This window comes from Physeter macrocephalus, chromosome 6, assembly GCF_002837175.3.
Source record: "Physeter macrocephalus isolate SW-GA chromosome 6, ASM283717v5, whole genome shotgun sequence".
Taxonomy (NCBI): Eukaryota; Metazoa; Chordata; class Mammalia; order Artiodactyla; family Physeteridae; genus Physeter; species Physeter macrocephalus.
Window position 1 is genome coordinate 14,757,116 of NC_041219.1, and position 23,938 is coordinate 14,781,053.

General features: G+C 34.8%; 1 protein-coding gene across 1 annotated transcript in view; it reads right to left on the reverse strand.

Moving 5' to 3' along the window:
• Positions 1-12,876: 12,876 nt before the first annotated feature.
• The window catches only part of PAWR (pro-apoptotic WT1 regulator), a 100,202-nt gene continuing 89,140 nt past the window's right edge, over positions 12,877-23,938 (reverse strand). Inside the window, exons 5-7 of the mRNA XM_024122886.3 lie at positions 18,432-18,579; positions 16,717-16,821; positions 12,877-14,310 (exon numbers count right to left, since the gene is read on the reverse strand). Of these exons, the coding sequence (XP_023978654.1) occupies positions 14,224-14,310; positions 16,717-16,821; positions 18,432-18,579 (340 nt within the window). The 3' untranslated portion in view covers positions 12,877-14,223. The remainder of the gene's footprint in view (positions 14,311-16,716; positions 16,822-18,431; positions 18,580-23,938) is intronic.

A 23,938-nucleotide genomic window follows, 5' to 3' on the forward strand; every position in this document is an offset into this window, starting at 1 on the left:
GCCTAATTTCTCAAGATTAGGGGAATAAATCTGCCTTTTCCAAACATTAGACCTATCAGCATGTTTATAACACAAATTATAGCCCATGACACATATTGAGGCTACTCTCTCTGTCAAAAGAGAAGTGAATTTCAATTCTCATCTTTCGGAAAGTTCCAAAGGACATTTTGAGAAGCAACCACCCTGTGCCAACACTCTTTTTAGGGCAACAGAGAATAAAATGGTGTTGGCTAGGATTTGTCTTTTCGTTCACTGTGATATACCAAGTACCTAGAACCAGAGCCTAGCACAAAGTAGTATACAAGGAGTATTTGTGAACTAATGCAAGATGCAAAATACAAGAATTCTAGGCTACAGCTGGTTTCCATGTTCTGGAAGAAAAGAGGGGATCCTTCTTTCTGGATGGAGATATTGGCAGGAAGAGAAGAAAGGTTTTGTCAATGTTAATTATCAGGTGGTCCCCTAGTCGATAGCTGCCAGCAACCAGGCTTTATTCTAAGCACCGCAAGAACTCGTGGTGGCTCAGTCACAGGGCGACTTCACAACCTGCCTCTAGCCATCATCCAACACTCCACCTCCTACTCACCAGGACGGCCTCACAACCAGCTGTAAAAACTTGCTTGGCTGGCACCTCTACATAGACCCTCATTCATATGTGACTAGAGACGGAAGTGTCTAGCGCCTATTAAAACCCCTACTCTGAGTTTGCGCCAAATTTTAATGGGGTGAGGAATGAGAATTTGCGCACCACTTTTTAATTATGCTTTTATTAGCTTAATTAACTTACTATATAAGCTCTCTGATGTCTTTTCACATCCAACTCAATGAACATCTATACATGTTGACATTAGTTCTGTGCTGCATTCTAATTTGAACATCACTTTACTGTGATTTAATTACTAAAAAAAAAAGAAAAAAATCTTGACTTTTATAGTCAATCTCCTGAGGTTCTCAACAGGCATGAATAGATTTAAATTTATTTCAAATCAAGATATGTAAGATCTGCTCACCATTTATTTGCACAGAAAATGAGTGAGAATGAGAAATCACAAAGCAACAAGCAGCTTTCTGTCATCTTTTTAAAATTTTCTAGTAAAAGTACGAGTTGGAAAATGTTTCAAGGTCCTTACAGCTTTTACAGTTAGGAAGAACTCTGTAAGTGCTCTCTGGTTTTTATTTCATCTGATAATTAGATGGTTATCAAGGATTTAATTTTCTACAAAGAAAGGTAGCTCTTAATTCCAGGTCTTGAAAAGGAAATGTACAAGATGAGACTGGAACACCTAATGCCAGAAAACAAGGAGGCTATCCATGACCAAAAGGACACAGGAGCTAACTTGGAAGGGGCACCCACTGGCCACATATGAGATAATCTGGACATAAAAAATAATGACTGCAATGGATTAAAACACTTTAACCATATAAAACAAACATATGACTTACCTTCGGAGGTAGCCTGGGCTCTGGCCCATTACTGTAAAACTGGTAAATAAAGGAAAAGAATGTGATCTTATCTTCCTTATATTTTAGGGAAACCAAGTAATTGATGAAGAAGAGTTTCTCTGTAAAGAATTCCAACTACTAATGTAAACAGAATGATAGAACTTGAAAATTATCACTGCAATACCTAATAATATAATAGATCTGGGCAATAATTATCGATGTTTGCTAAAACCATTACATAAAAGGTTGATGTGGAATTTTTAAATAGAGCAATCAAACTAATAACATCTGAATTTACTGACCTATCTTAACATCATTAAAAGTGAGACAACCAGACATTATGCACCTTCTGATGTGATTCAACAGAAATACACAACACTTATAAATTACTGCCCAAAAGGTATACATATATTGAATCTAATAACATCTCTTCATCCAATTAACAATTTATAGAAAATAGGGGGGGGATAGAGGGACAAGTTAAACAGCATCTTAAAGATAGAATCAGCCAAATCCAGAATGTGGGAAATTCTACAGCACAAATGATCTAATTTCTTCAGTTTGAAAAAAGGCATAAAACTTGGGGGGGGGGTGTAATTTATAGGTTAAAAAAGGCTTAAGAGACATAGTAACCAAATGCAATGAATGACTCTCATTTGGATCTTTATTTGAATAAACAGTAAAAGGACATTTTTTGAGGTATCTGGGGAAATTTCAACACGAAGTATTACAGGATGTGGCAACCATGAAAATGGGCTTCTCCATGCTCCTACTGTGGGGTGGGTAATTAACTGACAGCTGCTGTGATTTGAATCCGCCATGGTGTTCAGCTAAGGCCCTGCTTCCTACTGGCTACTCCCTGCCAACAAAGAAGCAGAGCAGGAACACAAAGGCAAGCCCATTCCTGCAAGATGTGGGACTACTCTGATGAATGGGCATCTTTGGCATGAGGACTTTTACAGACTTGCTAAAACTTTCTTCGAACTGCACTGTGGATTAAGCCTTCCTGTTCAACCATCCTCCTTCCCTCTCTTCTTCACAGCAGTCAGATCTATACTGAGGTTTCCCAACCTCCCCTAGCTCCTGCCCCATTTTTCCTCACAGGTGTTTTCCCCCAGTAGATGTCTTGCAGGCCTGCCAGAACCCAAATTAAACAGATGAGATCAAGAAATTAGCATTAAATGAGTTGGGTATGATAATATTGTGATTATTTTTTAAGCCTTATCTATTAGAGACACATACTCAGGTATTTACAGGTAAAACGATAGGATGACTGAAATTTAACTGTAAAAATACCTCAGCAAAAAATGAGAAAATGGGGGATAAATTAAGATTAGAAAAATATGGGTAATTTCTCTTCTTTTGTGTATATCTGAAAACGTCCATAGTAAGATGTGAGAAATACCTGACCAATAATCCTCAAAACTGTCGAGGTCATCAAAAACAAGAGAAGTCTAAGAAACTGTCACAGCTAAGAAGGGTGTAAAGAGACATGACAACTAAGCATCATGCGGTATCGTAGAGTGGATCCTGGAACAGAGAAAGGACATTTGGGAAAAAGTGAGGCTACATGAACCAAGTATGAACTTCAGTAAATAATAATGTACCAATATTGATCCACTAATTAATTATCACAAATGCACCACATTAATGTTAAGACATTAATAACAGGGGAAACTGGGTGTGGGGTATTCGAGTACTCTCTGTACCATCTTCATAATAATTCTGTAATAGAAACTTGCTCCAAAGTTTTTAAAAAGTAAAAAAAAAAAAACAGTAGATTATTTAACTATCTCATCATATAAGAAAATAATGATCCCAAATAGACTTTAATGTTTTTCTTTACTCCCTGGGATGCAATTTTGTGGCTTTATCCTCACCGGTCAATTAGCTAGAAAATGCTATTGAATTTCTGAGTGCACAGAGAGTAAAATGAAAATTCAGTCTCCCCATGGACCACCCCACAGTGTCTATACATATAAAAAAACAAAAACTATAACTCTGATGAAACATACATTTATTTGTTCCCATCAAGGTTTAAAATTTGACAAAAATGCATTTCTGTTACCAAAAACCTTCAGGCAATAACAGAGATCGACCTTAACACAGAAAAACAAAGATTTCATTCCACAGACTCTTGGACTTAAGAATTCATTTGAGTTCCAGAGATAATACTAAACTAATGGGGTCATGTCAAGCTGCCAGTATCCATGCTGAGGTTTTTCCTGATACTATCTTTTGCAATGTAAGCAACAATGAAAAGATCACTTTTTTTTTTTTACAAGTTCATGTTATATTACTTATATAATGTCCAAAGACAAAAGAAGGACCAAGATCTTTGCTTAAAAATAGAAGTGCATAATGCAAATTTGCAAGCTTTGACCTGCATCAGAATCATTTGAAGGGCTTGTTAAAACACAGATTGTTGGGTCTTGCCTCATTCTGTTGTTGGGTGGGGCCCACGAATTTGTATTTCTAACAGGTTTCTAATGAAGCCAATGATACTAGTGCAGGGACCACACTTTGAGAACCACTGGGAAAATATTTAATAGGACAATAATTATGTCATGAAAGTGAGTATGTCATAGCAAAAGGCACAAAGTATTGCTTTGTGACCTTGGGCAAATTAACCTCCCAATCTGTACCTTGCATAAGTTTTAAGGAATCAAATAAAAACAATATTTAAAGCACTTAACACAATACCTGGCATATGTGGTTACTGAATTATTAATTATTGAATGTTTTTACGCTATACGAAATTAAGGTTAAAGTTATGTTCATGTTGTTAACTGAGTCACTATGCTTAACTGAACTTAAGATATATTGATCTCAAAAGAGTTACAAGAGGGCTTCCCTGGTGGCGCAGTGGTTGAGAGTCTGCCTGCCGATGCAGGGGACACGGGTTTGTGCCCCGGTCCGGGAAGTTCCCACATGCCGCGGAGCGGCTGGGCCCGTGAGCCATGGCCGTTGAGCCTGCGCGTCCGGAGCCTGTGGCTCCGCAACGGGAGAGGCCACAACAGTGAGAGGCCTGCGTACAGCAAAAAAAAAAAAAAAAAGTTACAAGAAACAAGAGGTACTTTTAGGTTTCTTATGATCATTACTTACCATTCTGAAGTGTACATTTATTCATCCAATTACAATTTTCACTGATTAACTGATTTACTTTAAATAATAAAGAATACAGTTAATATGAAAATTACTGGCATAACTTTACTTTAGATTAGTGATGTTGTTTACTATCCTGAACTATCCGTTCATGAAACTTTCAATCTGCTACAGAAGGCTAATAATTTTCCTACTTTTCTTAACACTGTATCAAATGAATGCATTCTTACCAAAAGTGATCTGCAGGTTCTTCAAATGGAATTTCCTATGCCTTTGACTGATAGCTTTGTTTATACTTTTGCACTACAAGAATAATAAAAGGAATCAGATACCTTTCTATTATTTTTCCTAAAACTTTGCTTCCATAAAGCTAAAATGTCCACTGATGACATCATCTACCTTTGTTTAACCACAGTAGTTTACATTTCAAAGGAATGCAAACATTTCCCCGAATAAAAGCCTGTAATGTAATATAGACTGTAAATTTCATGTCCTGCAGTATATCTAAGCAGGTATAGCTGCTGATCATATATGGATTAAGACAATAATTTATCCTGAATAATTTTTCATACTTCAACATGAAAAAACATATCTAGCAGTCAAAACCCTTATTTCTTTTTTCTTTCACATGTATAAAGTCAAAGTCCAATCTACCTTTCCTACCTAGCTCATGTTAATTTTTTTTTCATACTGCTCAACTGACACCAAGTAGCATTCCCCTTTATTAAAAGCATCTTTATTCAGTCAGAGCAGTTTTTTAAAAGTGAGAGTTGATGGGGCTTCCCTGGTGGCACAGTGGTTGAGAATCTGCCTGCCAATGCAGGGGACACGGGTTCAAGCCCTGGTCTGGGAAAATCCCACATGCCTTGGAGCAACTGGGCCCGTGAGCCACAACTACTGAGCCTGCGCGTCTGAAGCCTGTGCTCCGCAACGAGAGGGCCGCGACAGTGAGAGGCCTGCGCACCGCGATGAAGAGTGGCCCCCGCTCGCCGCAACTAGAGAAAGCCCTCGCACAGAAACGAAGACCCAACACAGCCAAAAATAAATAAATTTATTTAAAAAAAAAAAAAGTGAGAGTTGAATTATGCATTTGGTCCAGAATTAAGAGAGAAGTGTTTTGCTTTCTTTTTAACCTTACATGGTTAGACATGAAAAAAAAAAAAAAAAAAAAAAAAAGGTTTGTAAAGGGTATTATAACCAGCCCTACCTCTTTAACATGAAGGTCTAATATTACATAATTCTTTCCAAGAAGCTGACCGGGAGTAAAATGTAACCTCTTGCAGAGGTGAAAAGAGAAAACTAGAAGCATGAGATTAAAAAATCATATGGGTAGTTTATAGCTACTCATAGAATTGTGTGCACGCACAGAGTGAATCTAGAAGAAAAAAAAATAGGGATTTGATGAAGTCTAAGATAAAGAGATCCAGTTCCAGTTGAGACTAGGAGACCTTGCAAATTTTTTCAATAAACTTGCAAATGGAGTACATTCTTACATAATGACTTGAGACTTTATCTAAACAGTCTGACTGAAAGATGCTTGTTCACTTGTTAGACATGTATGACATTACTGAGAAGATTTAGAGTTCTAGAAGTAAAGAAGACTGATTAGCCTGTGCAGGTGTATGAAGAATGACACATTAGGCAAGAGGTTATGTAAACCATTTACTAAAAAAACACAGACTGGATTTTTACATTCCCAGACCTCTACTTATCTAAGTATGAGGGACCTGAAATTCTTTGACCACCATCAGATTTAGTGGATGACAGAGCCAATTTTGGATTAAGAAATTATTTGTGCAGTTTCAAAACACAAAAACAATTAAAATTTTCAGTCAGGTTGAACATGTACACCTCCTCACTCAAAAAGCCCCACCACGAATGTATTCAGATCTTATCAATACTATATTTTTGTTTTTTAAAACACAATTCCTTCTACAATAATATACTAACAAAGACTTTAAAGTACTGCATACTGTTTCAGTAAGAGGCACATAATAAGAATATTAACATTGTCCTTTAACTTCGAAAATAAAACTCATGGTCAGGGTTTCACCGATAGTACAGGAAGGAAAAAAATAATTAACCACTGTTAAAAATTAAACAAAAATTTACTTTTTATTGAGTACTTATTATTTTACATGCAAAGCATATTAAAAGTGAATCTATATCACGTTGACTACCCCAGCGAAAACCTACGAAATGGGAATTATGAAAGCTGTCTACACAATACTAATGTGATCAATAAATGATCCAGATGTTTCTCTACAAATTTGCATTACCTGACTTAGCTGATTTTTCAACAAAACATTAATTTTAGCTTTCATATGGTCTTTACTGGTAACAGCAGACATCTGATACTTAAAGTTAGCAGAAAAGCATAGTAATAAAAACCCTGAATAGCATAGTCAAAACTTTCAAGAAACAAGTTCACCAAAAAAAGGTAATATACATCTATTAGGTATCCAGAGAGGGAAACAAAACAAAACAAAACAGGCATGTAATAAATGTCCATCAAGTGATCATCACTAACATTCTATTATTACCAAAGTGACTGCCAATATGTGAACTGTTTATTAGACTTAAATACCTAAAAACAAACCAGTAATCAATAATGTATACAGAAAAACTAACCTAAAATTACATTTGAATACCATTAACAGTTTGGTGTATCTGACATACACTGAATTCTTTTTACTTCACCACTGCTACAAATGCCTTTAAAATGTTCTTTTCATAATACATAATTATCTTAAAGAAACATGGTAAGATACTTCCAAATATGCATCAGGTCTTTCATCCACCATTCAATAAATGCTGCAGCAAATTAAACAGTACCTATTAACCAGACCTAAAATACAATGGCTGGATAATAAATACAAAAAGAATATTTTTGAATGAACTATTCAGATTAGACTGGCTAATGCTACTTAAGATAGCACTCTTAAGATAGCACTATACAGATTGTACAATGCCAGATAGAAGGGCTGGTCCATATCCATTTTTTGGAAATTTCTGTAATATCTAGAATTGTATACCCAGTTGACTAATAAATACTTGCTGAAAGAATAAGTATGAAAATTTAACATAACCCCCTCAACCATATTTTTCTCACATATAATTATTTTGGGGGGGTGGAATGGGGATATGACTTTAATATGCTGTGAGATTCTAGCTAAGTAAACTAAAAAAACAACGTGGGGGCTTCCCTGGTGGCGCCGTGGTTGAGAGTCCGTCTGACGATGCAGGGGACACGGGTTCGTGCCCCGGTCCGGGAGGATCCCACATGCCCCGGAGCGGCTGGGCCCGTGAGCCATGGCCGCTGAGCCTGCACGTCTGGAGCCTGTGCTCCGCAACGGGAGAGGCCACAGCAGTGAGAGGCCCGCGTACCAAAAAAAAAAACAAAAAAAACAAAAAACGTGGGCCCAGGTTTTCTTGGACTATGATTCAAGTCTACACGGAGAATGAAATGACCAACTTCTATACATCAATGAGAAAACCTAACAGGATGGGGGGAAGTGCCTTTGTTGATGGACCCGATGAGCAAAATGTTTGTCTTATTAGTACTATGTTTTCAGTTTACAAAAAAAAAAAAAAAAAAAAAAAAAGGTTTGTAAAGGGTATTATAACCAGCCCTACCTCTTTAACATGAAGGTCTAATATTACATAATTCTTTCCAAGAAGCTGACCGGGAGTAAAATGTAACCTCTTGCAGAGGTGAAAAGAGAAAACTAGAGGCATGAGATTAAAAAATCATATGGGTAGTTTATAGCTACTCATAGAATTGTGTGCACGCACAGAGTGAATCTAGAAGAAAAAAAAATAGGGATTTGATGAAGTCTAAGATAAAGAGATCCAGTTCCAGTTGAGACTAGGAGACCTTGCAAATTTTTTCAATAAACTTGCAAATGGAGTACATTCTTACATAATGACTTGAGACTTTATCTAAACAGTCTGACTGAAAGATGCTTGTTCACTTGTTAGACATGTATGACATTACTGAGAAGATTTAGAGTTCTAGAAGTAAAGAAGACTGATTAGCCTGTGCAGGTGTATGAAGAATGACACATTAGGCAAGAGGTTATGTAAACCATTTACTAAAAAAACACAGACTGGATTTTTACATTCCCAGACCTCTACTTATCTAAGTATGAGGGACCTGAAATTCTTTGACCACCATCAGATTTAGTGGATGACAGAGCCAATTTTGGATTAAGAAATTATTTGTGCAGTTTCAAAACACAAAAACAATTAAAATTTTCAGTCAGGTTGAACATGTACACCTCCTCACTCAAAAAGCCCCACCACGAATGTATTCAGATCTTATCAATACTATATTTTTGTTTTTTAAAACACAATTCCTTCTACAATAATATACTAACAAAGACTTTAAAGTACTGCATACTGTTTCAGTAAGAGGCACATAATAAGAATATTAACATTGTCCTTTAACTTCGAAAATAAAACTCATGGTCAGGGTTTCACCGATAGTACAGGAAGGAAAAAAATAATTAACCACTGTTAAAAATTAAACAAAAATTTACTTTTTATTGAGTACTTATTATTTTACATGCAAAGCATATTAAAAGTGAATCTATATCACGTTGACTACCCCAGCGAAAACCTACGAAATGGGAATTATGAAAGCTGTCTACACAATACTAATGTGATCAATAAATGATCCAGATGTTTCTCTACAAATTTGCATTACCTGACTTAGCTGATTTTTCAACAAAACATTAATTTTAGCTTTCATATGGTCTTTACTGGTAACAGCAGACATCTGATACTTAAAGTTAGCAGAAAAGCATAGTAATAAAAACCCTGAATAGCATAGTCAAAACTTTCAAGAAACAAGTTCACCAAAAAAAGGTAATATACATCTATTAGGTATCCAGAGAGGGAAACAAAACAAAACAAAACAGGCATGTAATAAATGTCCATCAAGTGATCATCACTAACATTCTATTATTACCAAAGTGACTGCCAATATGTGAACTGTTTATTAGACTTAAATACCTAAAAACAAACCAGTAATCAATAATGTATACAGAAAAACTAACCTAAAATTACATTTGAATACCATTAACAGTTTGGTGTATCTGACATACACTGAATTCTTTTTACTTCACCACTGCTACAAATGCCTTTAAAATGTTCTTTTCATAATACATAATTATCTTAAAGAAACATGGTAAGATACTTCCAAATATGCATCAGGTCTTTCATCCACCATTCAATAAATGCTGCAGCAAATTAAACAGTACCTATTAACCAGACCTAAAATACAATGGCTGGATAATAAATACAAAAAGAATATTTTTGAATGAACTATTCAGATTAGACTGGCTAATGCTACTTAAGATAGCACTCTTAAGATAGCACTATACAGATTGTACAATGCCAGATAGAAGGGCTGGTCCATATCCATTTTTTGGAAATTTCTGTAATATCTAGAATTGTATACCCAGTTGACTAATAAATACTTGCTGAAAGAATAAGTATGAAAATTTAACATAACCCCCTCAACCATATTTTTCTCACATATAATTATTTTGGGGGGGTGGAATGGGGATATGACTTTAATATGCTGTGAGATTCTAGCTAAGTAAACTAAAAAAACAACGTGGGGGCTTCCCTGGTGGCGCCGTGGTTGAGAGTCCGTCTGACGATGCAGGGGACACGGGTTCGTGCCCCGGTCCGGGAGGATCCCACATGCCCCGGAGCGGCTGGGCCCGTGAGCCATGGCCGCTGAGCCTGCACGTCTGGAGCCTGTGCTCCGCAACGGGAGAGGCCACAGCAGTGAGAGGCCCGCGTACCAAAAAAAAAAACAAAAAAAACAAAAAACGTGGGCCCAGGTTTTCTTGGACTATGAAGCCTGTGCTCCGCAACGGGAGAGGCCACAGCAGTGAGAGGCCCGCGTACCAAAAAAAAAAAACAAAAAAAACAAAAAACGTGGGCCCAGGTTTTCTCGGACTATGATTCAAGTCTACACGGAGAATGAAATGACCAACTTCTATACATCAATGAGAAAACCTAACAGGATGGGGGGAAGTGCCTTTGTTGATGGACCCGATGAGCAAAATGTTTGTCTTATTAGTACTATGTTTTCAGTTTACTGAAACAACAAAAGAAAAGTGTCACCAGTTCTCAGATAAGTCGTACAAGTTACAATCCTAATCAATGGGATGTCCTTTATTTATGAGAGCATAGTTCCAATGCAAAAGAAGTCAAGTTTACTGTTACATATTAGGAATGGTTTCAGTATAATAAAAGAACATTTACCACTGACTTTAACACGTTATTTTAAAGTTCTGATTCCTGAATGTTAGTTCCTTCTCACTTAATATATTCTCCCCAGTGAAAAGCTGGTGTGTTTGGTTTTTCGTATTATAAGATGAAAATATATGCCTGAATCTTATAACAGGCTATTAACAACATTATGAATAGTTACTAAATAAGTGCCAACACTGCATGAACTTACTAGGTACTGAGTCAATATCAAAGAACTACAAAAAAGATGAAAGATAACTATCACTATACATATGAATACTGTGTAGGACATCAGATTAATCATCAAACCCAAGGTCCTTCCTATTTTGTCTTTTGGTGTTGAACATGCTACTACATTGACTTGCATTATTTTCCACAAAGTATTAGTGGACTCAAAAACTTGCATTTTAATTTCTAATTATAAAAATCCAGAGTAATCCAGAAAAGAGAAACCACATGTAACTGAGGTAGGTTTTTTACCTTAAGAATACATTGCTTTCTACTGCAATTAGAAAGTTATTTTAAAAAACATTGTTGCAGGTATCTGCTCCTGATACTTAACCTTCTGTTATAAACTACTTGAGCAAGTATTACAATGTTAATCTACTATATTTAATAAATTCCCTTGGAAATACACACCCTAAAGCCTTCCTCTTCCTCTCTAAAGGTAACTATAGTGCAATAAAATTAGTAACAATTCTAGAAAGATGAAATAGATATTACTACAGTAATTCCCAAGTTAATGCATGTCAGAAATCAAGGAGTCACGTTCATTTTAAAGATAATAAACTTATTGTTTTGAAAATAATATCATAAACACATTAGAACTTTGGATATGCTTTATTATGCCACAAATTCCCAAGAGATATAGGAAATATTATTTTTGAACGGGACTAATAATTTCACAAATACTAGCACTTTATTGACAATAGCCAAGTTTTTTAAGGTCATGCACATGTATTTAAGTAACCTTTTTAAAATCTCAGTGCTTTTTATAAAATTTAAAGGGAAACTCTAGCAGATCCTACTTTATTTTTCAATATTCAGTGTAAAAATCTATATGTGATATAAATATACATTTTAAGGACGGGAGGGAGGGCTGCAAATGAACTGCTTTGCCTAAGTTGTCAGGCTCCTGCACATTTGCACTAGGTACCGTTATGTAAAAATCATTGTTGGAAATTCTCCTGATAAACTGAAATAAAGGAAAAATTTTAAAACAGCTTGGTCTTTAAAAGCATTAATACCTGGTATAATTTTAAAGGAGGAAATGAAATATTCCTTTACTTCCAAATGGATTAAACAGAAAATTCAAAATACTTCTCGTATTGAAAAACGAGTACACTAATACATTTTAAGGCTGGATACTAACACCATTTTCACAATATCCATTTCAAAAGTATGGATGGGAAACTAGGCAACACCGATATTTCTGCCATACGCCTAAGGGTAAACAAAGGGAGATGAGGATTTCACCACCAAAGATGGTGACTGAGCCTGGCATACCACTTTGACATGTGGGCAGCAGATCACTGTTCCCATGCTGGGACTATTCTCCAAAAAGGATGCCCTTATGCAGTAATTCTACAACTTTATCAAGTTTGGTAATCTAACATTGAACTTTTTGCTAAATATATATATGGACATATGTGAACTTCTCCAGTGACCAAGTTAATTATTAAATAAACTAAACGGTGAAAAAGTGCTAATAGCTAAAATTATGTTAATTTCAGGGTTTCCAATGGAAGATATAGGAGGAAAGAGGCAAGGGTAGCTGTTTCCAAATCTAAATTATGATCAGAATCATTAGATGTTGAGCTTTAAAAATTCTATCCAGGGTCTCAACCTAAACCTATCTAGAAGCTATAACCCAGGGATTCTTTTTTAAGCAACCCAAATGATTCTGATGATTAGTCAAGGTTGAAACTTCTGAATTGGGGGTGTGGGGGAGGGGAGAGGGCACAATCTAGGTTATAGCAGAGTTTTAGAATTCAACATTGATATTTATCATTCACTCCGCATTTTTTCCCAATTGTCCTACCTTCCCTATTTTTCTAACAGTGAATAATGAAGTGGCTTAGAACGTAAAAGAGTTATTACCTTTACCCAAAATGGGTTTTTACTATGTTCAAGCCATTTACATACATTAATTGGATAAAAGGGTACCAGTATACTGTTTGAGATTCAACTTCAGACAGATATTTCTTAATGTATTTTAAAGGAGGTTTCCTTACTCAACATGAGAATGTAATATAAAATAATTCTAAACATTATTATTTAATAAAAGAGAAAATTTGTATAATTCTTCAAAATAATTGTATTTAAAAATCCAATGTTAGGAAGAAAATCCCTTAAATTTGAGGTAGGGGAATAATTCTCTCATATGGGAACAACTGTGTCACAGTGTTATCCTCCAAGTTAGAAATTAAGCAAAATATTTCAGTACTATTTCTGTTTACGTACTGTTTTGTTACAGTAAGTACAAATGTTTTAAATGTGGATAAATATTTTGGTTTTGATTTTAATGCATATGATAATTAAAAATATGGATTTTTTTTTCCTTCTTCCTGAAATTGTATACACTCTCTAGGCTTGATGAATAAACAACTTTTAAAATACTCCATGTTCACTTATAAACCTTGGAATAATAATTTAAAAAAGTAGTACCTACATAAGAAATTTTACATTAAAATTACAATTGTATGTTTTTCTGAAGTCAAAGTGATTTTAAATTTATTTCAATATTTGAATACAAAATAGTACATTTTAATTTACTATAGCATAATTCAAGTATTCTCTTAAATTTTATATTTAGCCAACTAGTATTATGATATTAACTGACTTTTTATAATAGCTTTCCTTTTTAAAGATGACTGTTATACAAAAGAGTGTGACTCTATGTTCCTCTAAATTGCTTAGAATAAGTTGAGAGAACAAATGACAGTAGACAAAGACCTTTATGAGTAAATCATCAACATATAAAAGGTTGCACACATCAGTAATAAGGCATTTGCAGGTAACTCCCTAAAAAGTATTTGAATTCATGTAAACAAAGACTATGTATATTCTTTTAGGGAGAAAATGCACTATCATTGATGAAATATATTCAGATGGTTGTAACTTTAAACCACATATTATTTGAATACCACACAAAACCAAAAGAGGCATAACCTAGCAGTTTAATAACTAAAAGATGTTACTTATTCGTGAAATAAAAGGCTGATACTTTTTGAAACTGATAATGAAAAAGAAATATTTTGAAAATAAACATCCACTGTTTTCTAGAAATAAATATACATACTTAGTTAGTTTAAAGTATTACAGCATAGGAATACTGTCCTAGCGCTAACCATAACATTCAATCAGTAGTTTTAAAATATTTTTCCACACTGAGCCTTGAATCTTCTACCTTGTTAGCTGCCCAACAACTTTCAAAAGAGTTTTATTCTCCTGCTTTAGTTGTTCATTTTCATCTTCTATGTCATCTAGGTCCTTAAGGAAACAAAAAGGAAAATAATACGTAAGTTTTTAAAACACTTAAAAGTATTCTGAAGGTGATAAAAAAAAATTTCAAAAATATACATTCAAAGATAATTCATACAAGCAATTAGTCTGCAAATGAGGGCTAGTTCTGAAAACAACTATGGAAGGAATATGCCCCACCTAAAGGCAGCATCCACTACTAGACTCCTCACTGGTATCATGATAATGCAGGCCAGCTCTTACCAGATCTTTCAGTTTTTAATGAGAAGCCAGAAATCAGAATTCTTTATTGTGAATCTTCCAATTTTTAATCACTATAAATAACTTAAGTTTTTAGTTAAAAACAAATCCCTTCTTCCCCAAATTGAGGGCTAAATACATATGCAGTCAATATGAGGTTTGGGGCCTTGGAATGCAACCTTGTATCAAATTAGGCATCAAAAAGATCCAGGTACATTGGGCTTCCCTGGTGGCGCAGTGGTTGAGAATCCACCTGCCGATGCAGGGGACACGGGTTCGTGCCCCGGTCCGGGAAGATCCCACATGCTGCGGAGCGGCTGGGCCCGTGAGCCATGGCCGCTGAGCCTGTGCGTCTGGAGCCTGTGCTCCGCAACGGGAGAGGCCCGAGTACCACACACAAAAAAAAGATCCAGGTACAGGTTCTAGATGTGCCCCTACCACCTTGCTGATCTTTGACAAGTATGCATGTTGCAGGGGGGAGAATTTGGGGAGGTGACAGAACTGAGGTATACAGAAAAGGAGGTCTGGGGCTTACAGAGTTGATCTGGTTCAATTTATGTTAGGCTTCTCTATGACATTTTGTTTAAGGGAAAGGTTTCAAGCTTAAAAAAATGCGAAAGCCACTAAACTAGGTGCTTTAAAGTTATCTGATTCTAGCTCTATGTTCCCTATATTAATCTTAGTACCATATATACAACCAGTTGGTAAATACAAAGACAATCCACCATAAGTTTTAGTTTGAAGAAAGACTATTTCAAGGTAGACTATTTACTGATGGTTGGAAAAGCAGAAATTTATAGATTTATCCTTGCAATTCAAAATACTAAACTTGGAGAAATCAATTTGAATTCTAAGTGTACTACTGGATAGCAAAATTCTGATACATTTAGTATACTGTCTTTGAACAATTAGGTGAATGATTTTTAAATGTACAAACACAGAATTTGTATTTACTCACAAACTAAATGAATGATATTAGGAAACGAATTTGTTGAAACTAACAATAATAAAGATATGGGATTCCTAAAATCACTACAACTGAGACCTACCTAAGATTTAGAATTAAATAATAAAATACATTCACATATCATTACTAGATTATAAATTCTGTAAGGTCAGGTGTTTTATTATTCTTTTTAATGAACACACTGCCTAAGACAGTGCAAATACATCATAGACATAAAAATATTTGAAGATTTTATTAAATCATACTCTAGAACCAAAAGAGGAACGCCCATGTTCCAAACCAAGATGAAAGGCAGTCTATAAGAATGTAAGAGCTTACTTAGAATTAAAACTATTGAATACCTGAGGGTCAAATACTGGCTCAGCAGATAACTATGTGATTACTACATATGACCTTGAGCAAGTTAAACTCTCAGTTTCAGTGTCCTCATCCACACCCTGCAGTTAGAGCTGTATTAGAATGAGTCTGCACATAATGAAGCTTTCTATTTTTTTTTGTTGAAGGTTTCTATTTTCTCTTCTTTTAGAATTAGAGTTAAGATTGGATTAGGAATTTGTTCCGTTTTTCCCCGAAGCAAATTTATTTCTTTCCTCCATCTTATGTAAAGCCTTCGAAAAAGGGAAACTATGAAATCTCTCCTCATTACCCTTACCTAAGTATGGCCTAGCATTAATACCTGTTTCTTAAGCAGGGAGTAAATTCTAGGGCTGAAAGAGAAAAAAAAAAGAGAGAGACCTTAGGTTTAGGCTAAACCTAAAGCTGAGGATGCATATGTATAAACGGAGAAAAAAAAGTGGTGAAAATACCACAAAGACAAGGACCTATGGAGTTTCTTATGGCAAGACAGTAGCAATTTTAGTTCTTCATTGGGGCAACTCTGTACCAGTACCATTTTATGTGTGGTGCTGACCAAGCTGACTCTTACCTCCAGACTCTAACAAAACACACAACAAATCCATTCACTGGTCCATCCCCAAAAGAACAATATTAAGTAAATACAACTGACTGGTAACTGGCCAGAGGAAATCAGTTTATGGAATGAAATGACGGTTCTGGCTACCACAAATTACTATCGCATTAACAAAAGAATGAACTATTTAGTTCATATTATTATTTATTAAAATTAAATAATTTCTTCATAATTACGTATTTTCATCCAGTTGACAGAAAAAAAGGAAACCATTAAACTGAAATATGTGAATACTCACTCGATTTAACAAATCAATTTCTTCTTTGAGTTTTCCAATCATTTCCTCTTTATCTTGCATTAGTCTCACAAGTCTTAAGTTTTCTTGCCTTTCTCTTACCACTTCCTGGTAGATATAATTACAAAGTATTAATTGGGAAGTAACAAGTTGTTTATAACCTTAAATAGCTTACATCTGCTAAGTCTGGTGAAGTACCTTAGATACATGAAGATTTCCAATGAATTTCTTAAGTCACTTGGTAAGGGAAGGAGGACCCCATCCCAGAAAAGAACCAGAGAATGAGAGGAATACAGGAGTTGTAAAATATACTTCTGATTAAATCTATGTTTACCCAAGTTTTTAACAAATACCAATACTAAATGACTTTAGCTCTTTAGTTGATCACCACCATTAGTAATAAAATATCTTAACATTTAATGACTAATACCCTGTTGAAGGAAATTCAAAATTTTAATAAAAAATACAAAGTTTAATAAAAGGAGATGGCTCTATGGAAAACTCTAAACAGAAAAATAATGATCCTCCATTTTACTTTTGGCTCTGCCAGTTAAGTGACAACGGATAAAACGAAGGAACTGAAAACGATTACTGGTTTTTAAACTTTTTTTTTCTTTAAACAATGCAACACCTTTTCCAAAGAAATCTTATTCAGAAGCCAGGACGTTACCCTGGGTCAGCCACCTTGGGGGCAAAAGTGAAGCAGAACTGAAAAGGTCTCACATAGAATTTGGCTTCTTTCTTACTCACCCTCAGAGGAAAGCAGCCAGCCAGCCTCATTAATCAGCTGCTGCCAACTACTAGGAACTCAATCCAAACTCTTGTGGAACTTTAAAAGCCCTTCTGAAGAACCCCCTTGAAAACTATTATACTATGTATTCCTTAAAGTTTTTAATTTAAACTCACAGAAACTAGGGTTAAAGTTCAAATGTGAACTAAAAATAATCATAATATTATAAAAACAAACTATTTTTAAAATTCAATCTCTACTTAAAACAATTTTTATATCACAAGGAATAGTTTCAGTTCAGCAAAATAAAGCACACTTTCAACAATCAGAAAGTAATTCAGCACCGTTATCAATTTTAGGGATTGAATGTATACAGAACAAAGTTGAGACCTCATGGTTAATAAATTAATGCCAATATTCATTTGAGATGTTCTCAAAGATACCCCTAAACAGGTTTATCCTTAAAATTGTTTCAAACACCACAGTGGCTCTAGGCTCTAACTCACAACCCAGAAGAAAGTCTATAATCTGTACAGATAATATAATAAACACACAGTAGTACATACTGCTAGCAGAGACTTCTGACCATTTCAAAGGCAAAGATTGTTTTCAATATATTAAAGATAACACTTGGCAAAATTAGAGTATCCATTAAATATTAACCAATTCAAGAGCTGGCTCCATTTCTAAAAGTTTTAACATCAACAGAACTGGACAGAAAAGTATTAAGGAAATCAGAAAATGCTTAGCCACTATGCATCTAGAAAATATATAATTAAGAGCGATTCAAAGCTTTTATTTGACTACACATGGAAGTACCGATTAACACTAATGGTATCTTCCATTAGTGCCCCTCATTCTTTTCCCCTTTTTGACACTGTCTCTTCCTTACACATTTCAATTTTTCTCTCTCTGCTGCTATGAAAGTGAAAAAGGAATCCCAATGGTATATTAATTTCATAAATCTTAAATAATTTGTAATTCGTACCTTTTCAAGATCTTCAATTTTCTTTTCCAATGTGCTACTTGAGACCAAATTACCTGAAGCATTTGCATCCCTGTTATACCTGCTGAACCCACTTCTATCTGTTCGGGGAAATCTACTTGAGACATCTTCTTCAGAGGCAGTGGTTGTGCTATGGAAATAAAAAAGATACAAAATTTTTAAAGATACCTAATATTCAGCAAGAAGAGTGCCAAGAGTATTTTCTATTCACCCTAAACAATTATCATTCCCCTGAGGACACATGGTTATAATAGTCAACTTATTTATAATTATGGAAGTTAATCATTATTCCAACACAATAAAAAAATTTTTTTAATTAATTCTTTTGACCAGTATCTACTGAGTAGCTGCTAAGTACCAGACACTGTTATGAGTACTGAAGATGGAACAGGCACAGATGGGCAAACACGGACTCTGACTTTCAGAGCTTTCAGTGTAACAGGAATATAACCAATGACAATAAAGCAAGACAACCATCACAATAAGGTAAGTGTAAGGTACTCTGAGAACTATGACAGGGGGACCTAATGTAGCCTATCTGTAGTGAAGAACCACTTTCTTTCTCCTTTTATTTTTAAATTCCATTACATCATGGACCAACACTTTTTTTTTTTTTGGCTGCTTTGGGTCTTCATTGCTGCACACAGGCTTTCTCTAATTGCGTCGAGCAGGGGCTACTCTTCATTGTGCTGCACGGGCTTCTCATTGAGGTGGCTTCTCTTGTGACGGAGCACAGGCTCTAGGCACACAGGCTTCAGTAACTGCAGCACGCGGGCTCAGTAGTTGTGGCTCGCGGGCTCTAGAGCACAGGCTCAGTAGTTGTGGCACACAGTAGTTGTTCCGCGGCATGTGGGATCTTCCCAGACCAGGGCTCAAACCCGTGTCCCCTGCATTAGCAGGCGGATTCTTAACCACTGCACCACCAAGGAAGTCCCCATGGACCAATACTTTTGTAAGAGCAAACAAAAATGAACTGGAAAAATAAAAGTAAAAAAGGCCATACAAAATACAAGCCTAAATGTTTTATTAGATTCAGACCCATAAAATTATATTTCAAAAATAGGATAAACAAAAAGAGAAAAGAATTACATAAAACTGCATAATTTTCATTTGAAGTATGCATATAGGCAATTATAGAAAACAGCTATCGCACTAGCAACTTTTGTCATTTCATAATTCTTATTTAACCAAAAGTTATCACTGAAATAGCCATTCTTCATATTAAACACCAATTCACACACTCTGAACTAATAGCATATGTCAATATTTAAAGTTTTTAATATAACAAATAAGCTTGCTTCTTGCTTTTGCATTAGTTATCTATTACTGCATAAAAAAATATGCCAGAACTTAGTGGCTTAAAACAACACAGTTATTATCTGACAATTTCTGTTGGTCAGCAATCTGGAAGCAGATTAGCTGGGTGCTCATGATTCAGGGTCTCTTATAAGGTTTTAGTCAAGATGTTGGTCAGGGCTACAGTCATCTGAAGGCTTGTCTGGACTGGAGAATTTGCCTCACTCACAGAGCTGATGGCAAAAGGCCTTCTTGCTGGCTGTTGGCCAAAAGCCTCAATTCCTCAGTATGAGGGCCTCTCTACTGGGCTGTTCACGACAAGGCAGCTGGCTTCCAGAAAGAAAGCGACACAACAACCAAGACAGACACTGCAGTCTCTGTTATGACCTAATCTCAGAAGTGACATACTATCACATCAACCCCATGTTGAATGTGGAAGGGGATGACACAAGGTGAAAATACCAGGAGGTAGAGCTTCCTGGGGGCTCTTTTGGAGGCTGGCATCATTCTTGCTAATTTACCTAATCTACGTTGGACTGATGACAATGCTGATCACAAGGGGTAAGGTATATCTAAACTACCTCTATGATTTGTTTTAGTAGCACTCACAACAGAGAAATTAGTTTCACAGATGTATATTGACCAGAACAGGGGAAGATACTTTAAAGCAATTTTAGCACGCTCAGGATATTCAGTTTTAACTTCTACCCAACATGCAGAAATGACACTTTTCAAAATTTGTCCTCAATTCTTTATTGGTAGCCAGTTCCAATAATTTATCCATCAAAAGTATAGTTAAATCTAAAATAACTTTTGATGAAAAATAATAGATTCTTGATCTATTAATTTCCTATGCATGGGTTTTCTTTTGATGGAAAATAAAATTCAAAATGTCTTATCAAATTTGTAAGGTATATGATTATAACATTTTGCAACAGTGCAGTACTAAAATCATCACCTACTTACTGATAAATTGTGGAACCCATCATAACAATTTGAAGAATCTTTCCCCCAAAATTTCTAACTTTCATTTTTGTCCTTTGACCTTATGTAACACTGAAAACATTTGATATTTCTTTCTTGCATGAAAGGCTAATTAAGATCATTTTTTTAAAAAGAATGATGCTATCAGACAAATAAACTTAATTCACATATTTTTAAAGCTGGGGACCAAACTAGTTTCTTTTTTTTTAAATGGAAGTATAGTTGATTTACAAAACCTGATTTTTTATCTTGTAAAAACATGAAGTGTTCATGCCAAAGGTCAAATACTTTGCCTGAAAATTTCCCTTTAAAAATTATTGTATACCTCAGCATATGGTAACAGTTGATTGGCTCAACTTCCAAACTATCACTTAGTTTTTTTAAAACCTCAAATTTAATGTATTAGTGTTTAAGTAATTCATACTTTTAGTGAACTGTTAATTTAGTTGGTATACCAAGTATACTATTTAGTTCAGCCGACATAACAAGACTTTCTCAATGAAACAAGCAGGACGTTGATTTACATTCTGGCACAAGTTCCAACATTTTCTCCCTGTCACTGTCTATATAATAATCAGAACATACTCCTGCAAAGCAAAGCAAAACACCAAACCATATTTGTTGACTTGTTAACTCTTCAAAGTTTTATATATAATTCAGAGCAAGCTGTGTTTGTCAGCAAGGAAGCTGAAAAATAAATTCTTCCTTCACATTACTGTCATGTTAGCAAAATCAGTGTGTTGATCATATTGTAACAAAAATTCCTTTGCTATCCTGATTTGTCTAAGAGTTGGTCTTCTGTATGACTAAAACTGTCCCTAAATATACCAAGCTATGGGTGTTGCTGGGAAGTATTACATGAACTACCTTCTTTGCTACAGATTAATCCAACACCTTCCAGCAAACATTTTTGTCTTGTCATTTGTGTGTAGTTTTTTAATGTTAGCAACCTGAAGCCAGACTGTAAAAGAAACTCACAAAATACTAATGAAATACTGAATACATATGAAATCCTGAAGATCTGCTTCTGTCAGCTTCTTAACTGTAATAGTTCTTCTTTCAAATAAGGCATTTGTGGTTGTGAATATAATTATGTCATGCATGTAAATGCCACTTAAATTTTGATGGTTTTATTGTTTTAGCAGCCAGTACATCACTGCAAATAACCCACTGTGGTTTTAGCACTTCCCATCAATAATGGCTAAAAATTGAACTCAATATAGGAGGGAGGATACTTCCCAACAAAACTAGTACAAACTCTTTTGGTCTGTACCTCTTTGAAATTACTTCCATCATCATCATTTGGTTTAGTATTACTGTCACATTCAGAAAAGATGTATCTTTCTTCATGAAAAAAAAAAAATCTAGGAAAGCTTCCTTTATCATAAGTAAATTAAGATTGAAAATAAAGAATATAAATTTTACTTCCTAGATTTAGATAATACTAACAAAAGCAGAAATTGAAAAGAATAAAAAAGATTTTTAGTTTTTATTTTTTTTATTTTGATTTAACTATTATATACTTACTTTTTAATTATTTTACTTATGGAACAAGAATATGCCTGATTAAATTTAACACATGATTTTTAAGGTAAATAAATCCTTCTTCAATTCTTACACATTTTGGGTTACAAATGACTAACATAAAAATAACACAGGTAGAGCAGAATACACATTCTTCTCTAGCTTGCATGGTATACTAACCAAGATAAACCATATTCTGAACCATAAAACACACTTTCACAAATTTAAATGAACAGAAATCATATAATGTCTGCTCTTAGACCACAACAGAATTAGACTAGAACCAGTAACAGAAATATAACTGGAAAGCCCCAAAATAACATGCAGATTAAACAGTGCACTTCTAAATAACACATAGGTCAAAGAAGAAATCTCAAGAGAAATTTTAAAATATTTTGAACAAAACGATAATGAACCCACAACTTATAACTTGTGGAATGCAGTAAAAGCAGTGCTTAGAGGGAAATTTATAGCAATGAATGCATATATTAGAAAAGAAGATAGATCTAAAATGAATAAGTTTCTACCTTAGGAAACTAGAAAAGAAAGAGCAAATTAAATCCAAAATAAGCAGAATAAGAGAATAACAAGAACCAGAACAGAAATCAATGAAATTGAAAACAGGAAACCAATACAGAATAATCAATGAAAGTTATTTCTTTGAAATATTTCTTTGAAAATATCAATATAAGCAATAGGCCTCTAGCCAAGCTAACTAAGAAAAAGAGAGGACACAGAAAACTAACATCAGAAATGAAAGAGGGACTATCACTAAAGATACCATGGACATTAAAATGATAATAAAGGAATATTGTGAACAACTCTGACCACAAATTTGATAACCTAGATGAAATAGATCAATTCCTTGAAAGATACAATCTGCCAAAACTCACACGAGAAGAAACAAACAATCTGAATAGGCCTGTATGTAGTAAAGAAATTGAATCAGTAATTAATAACCTTGCAAGACAGAAAGAAAGCACGAGGCTCTGATGGATTCCCTAATGAATCCCACCAAACATTTAAGGAAGAAATTATACACATTCTCTAAAATCTCTTCCAGAAGATAAAAGCAGAGGGAATATTTCCTAACTCATTTTATGAGGCCAGCATTACCCTAATACCAAAACCAAAGATATCGCAAGAAAAGAAAACTAAACACTAAGATGTCTCATGAACATTGATGCAAAAATCCTCAACAAAATATTTGCAAATCAAATTCGAGAATGTATAAAAAGAATTATACACCAAAATCAAGTGGGATTTATTCAAGGCTGGTTCAACAGTTAAAAAAAATCAATTAATGTAACCTATCACAGTAACAGGCTAAAGAAAATCACATGATCACACATAAATTCAGAAAAAGCATTTGATAAAATCTAACATCTATTTATGATAAAAACTGGACAAACTAAGCACAGATGGGAACACTTCCTTGACTTGATAAAGAATACCTACAAAAAACCTACATCATATGAAATGGTAAGACACTCAAAAGCTTTCCTGCTAAGATCAGGAGCAAGGCAAGAATGTCCCACCCCTCACCATTCCTTTTCAACATCTTACTGGAAGTCCTAGGTAATGCAATAAGACAAGAAAAGGAAATAAAAGTTATACAGACTGGGAAGGAAGAAATAAAACTGTCTTTGTTCACAAACGATAAGATCATCTATGGAAAAAATGTG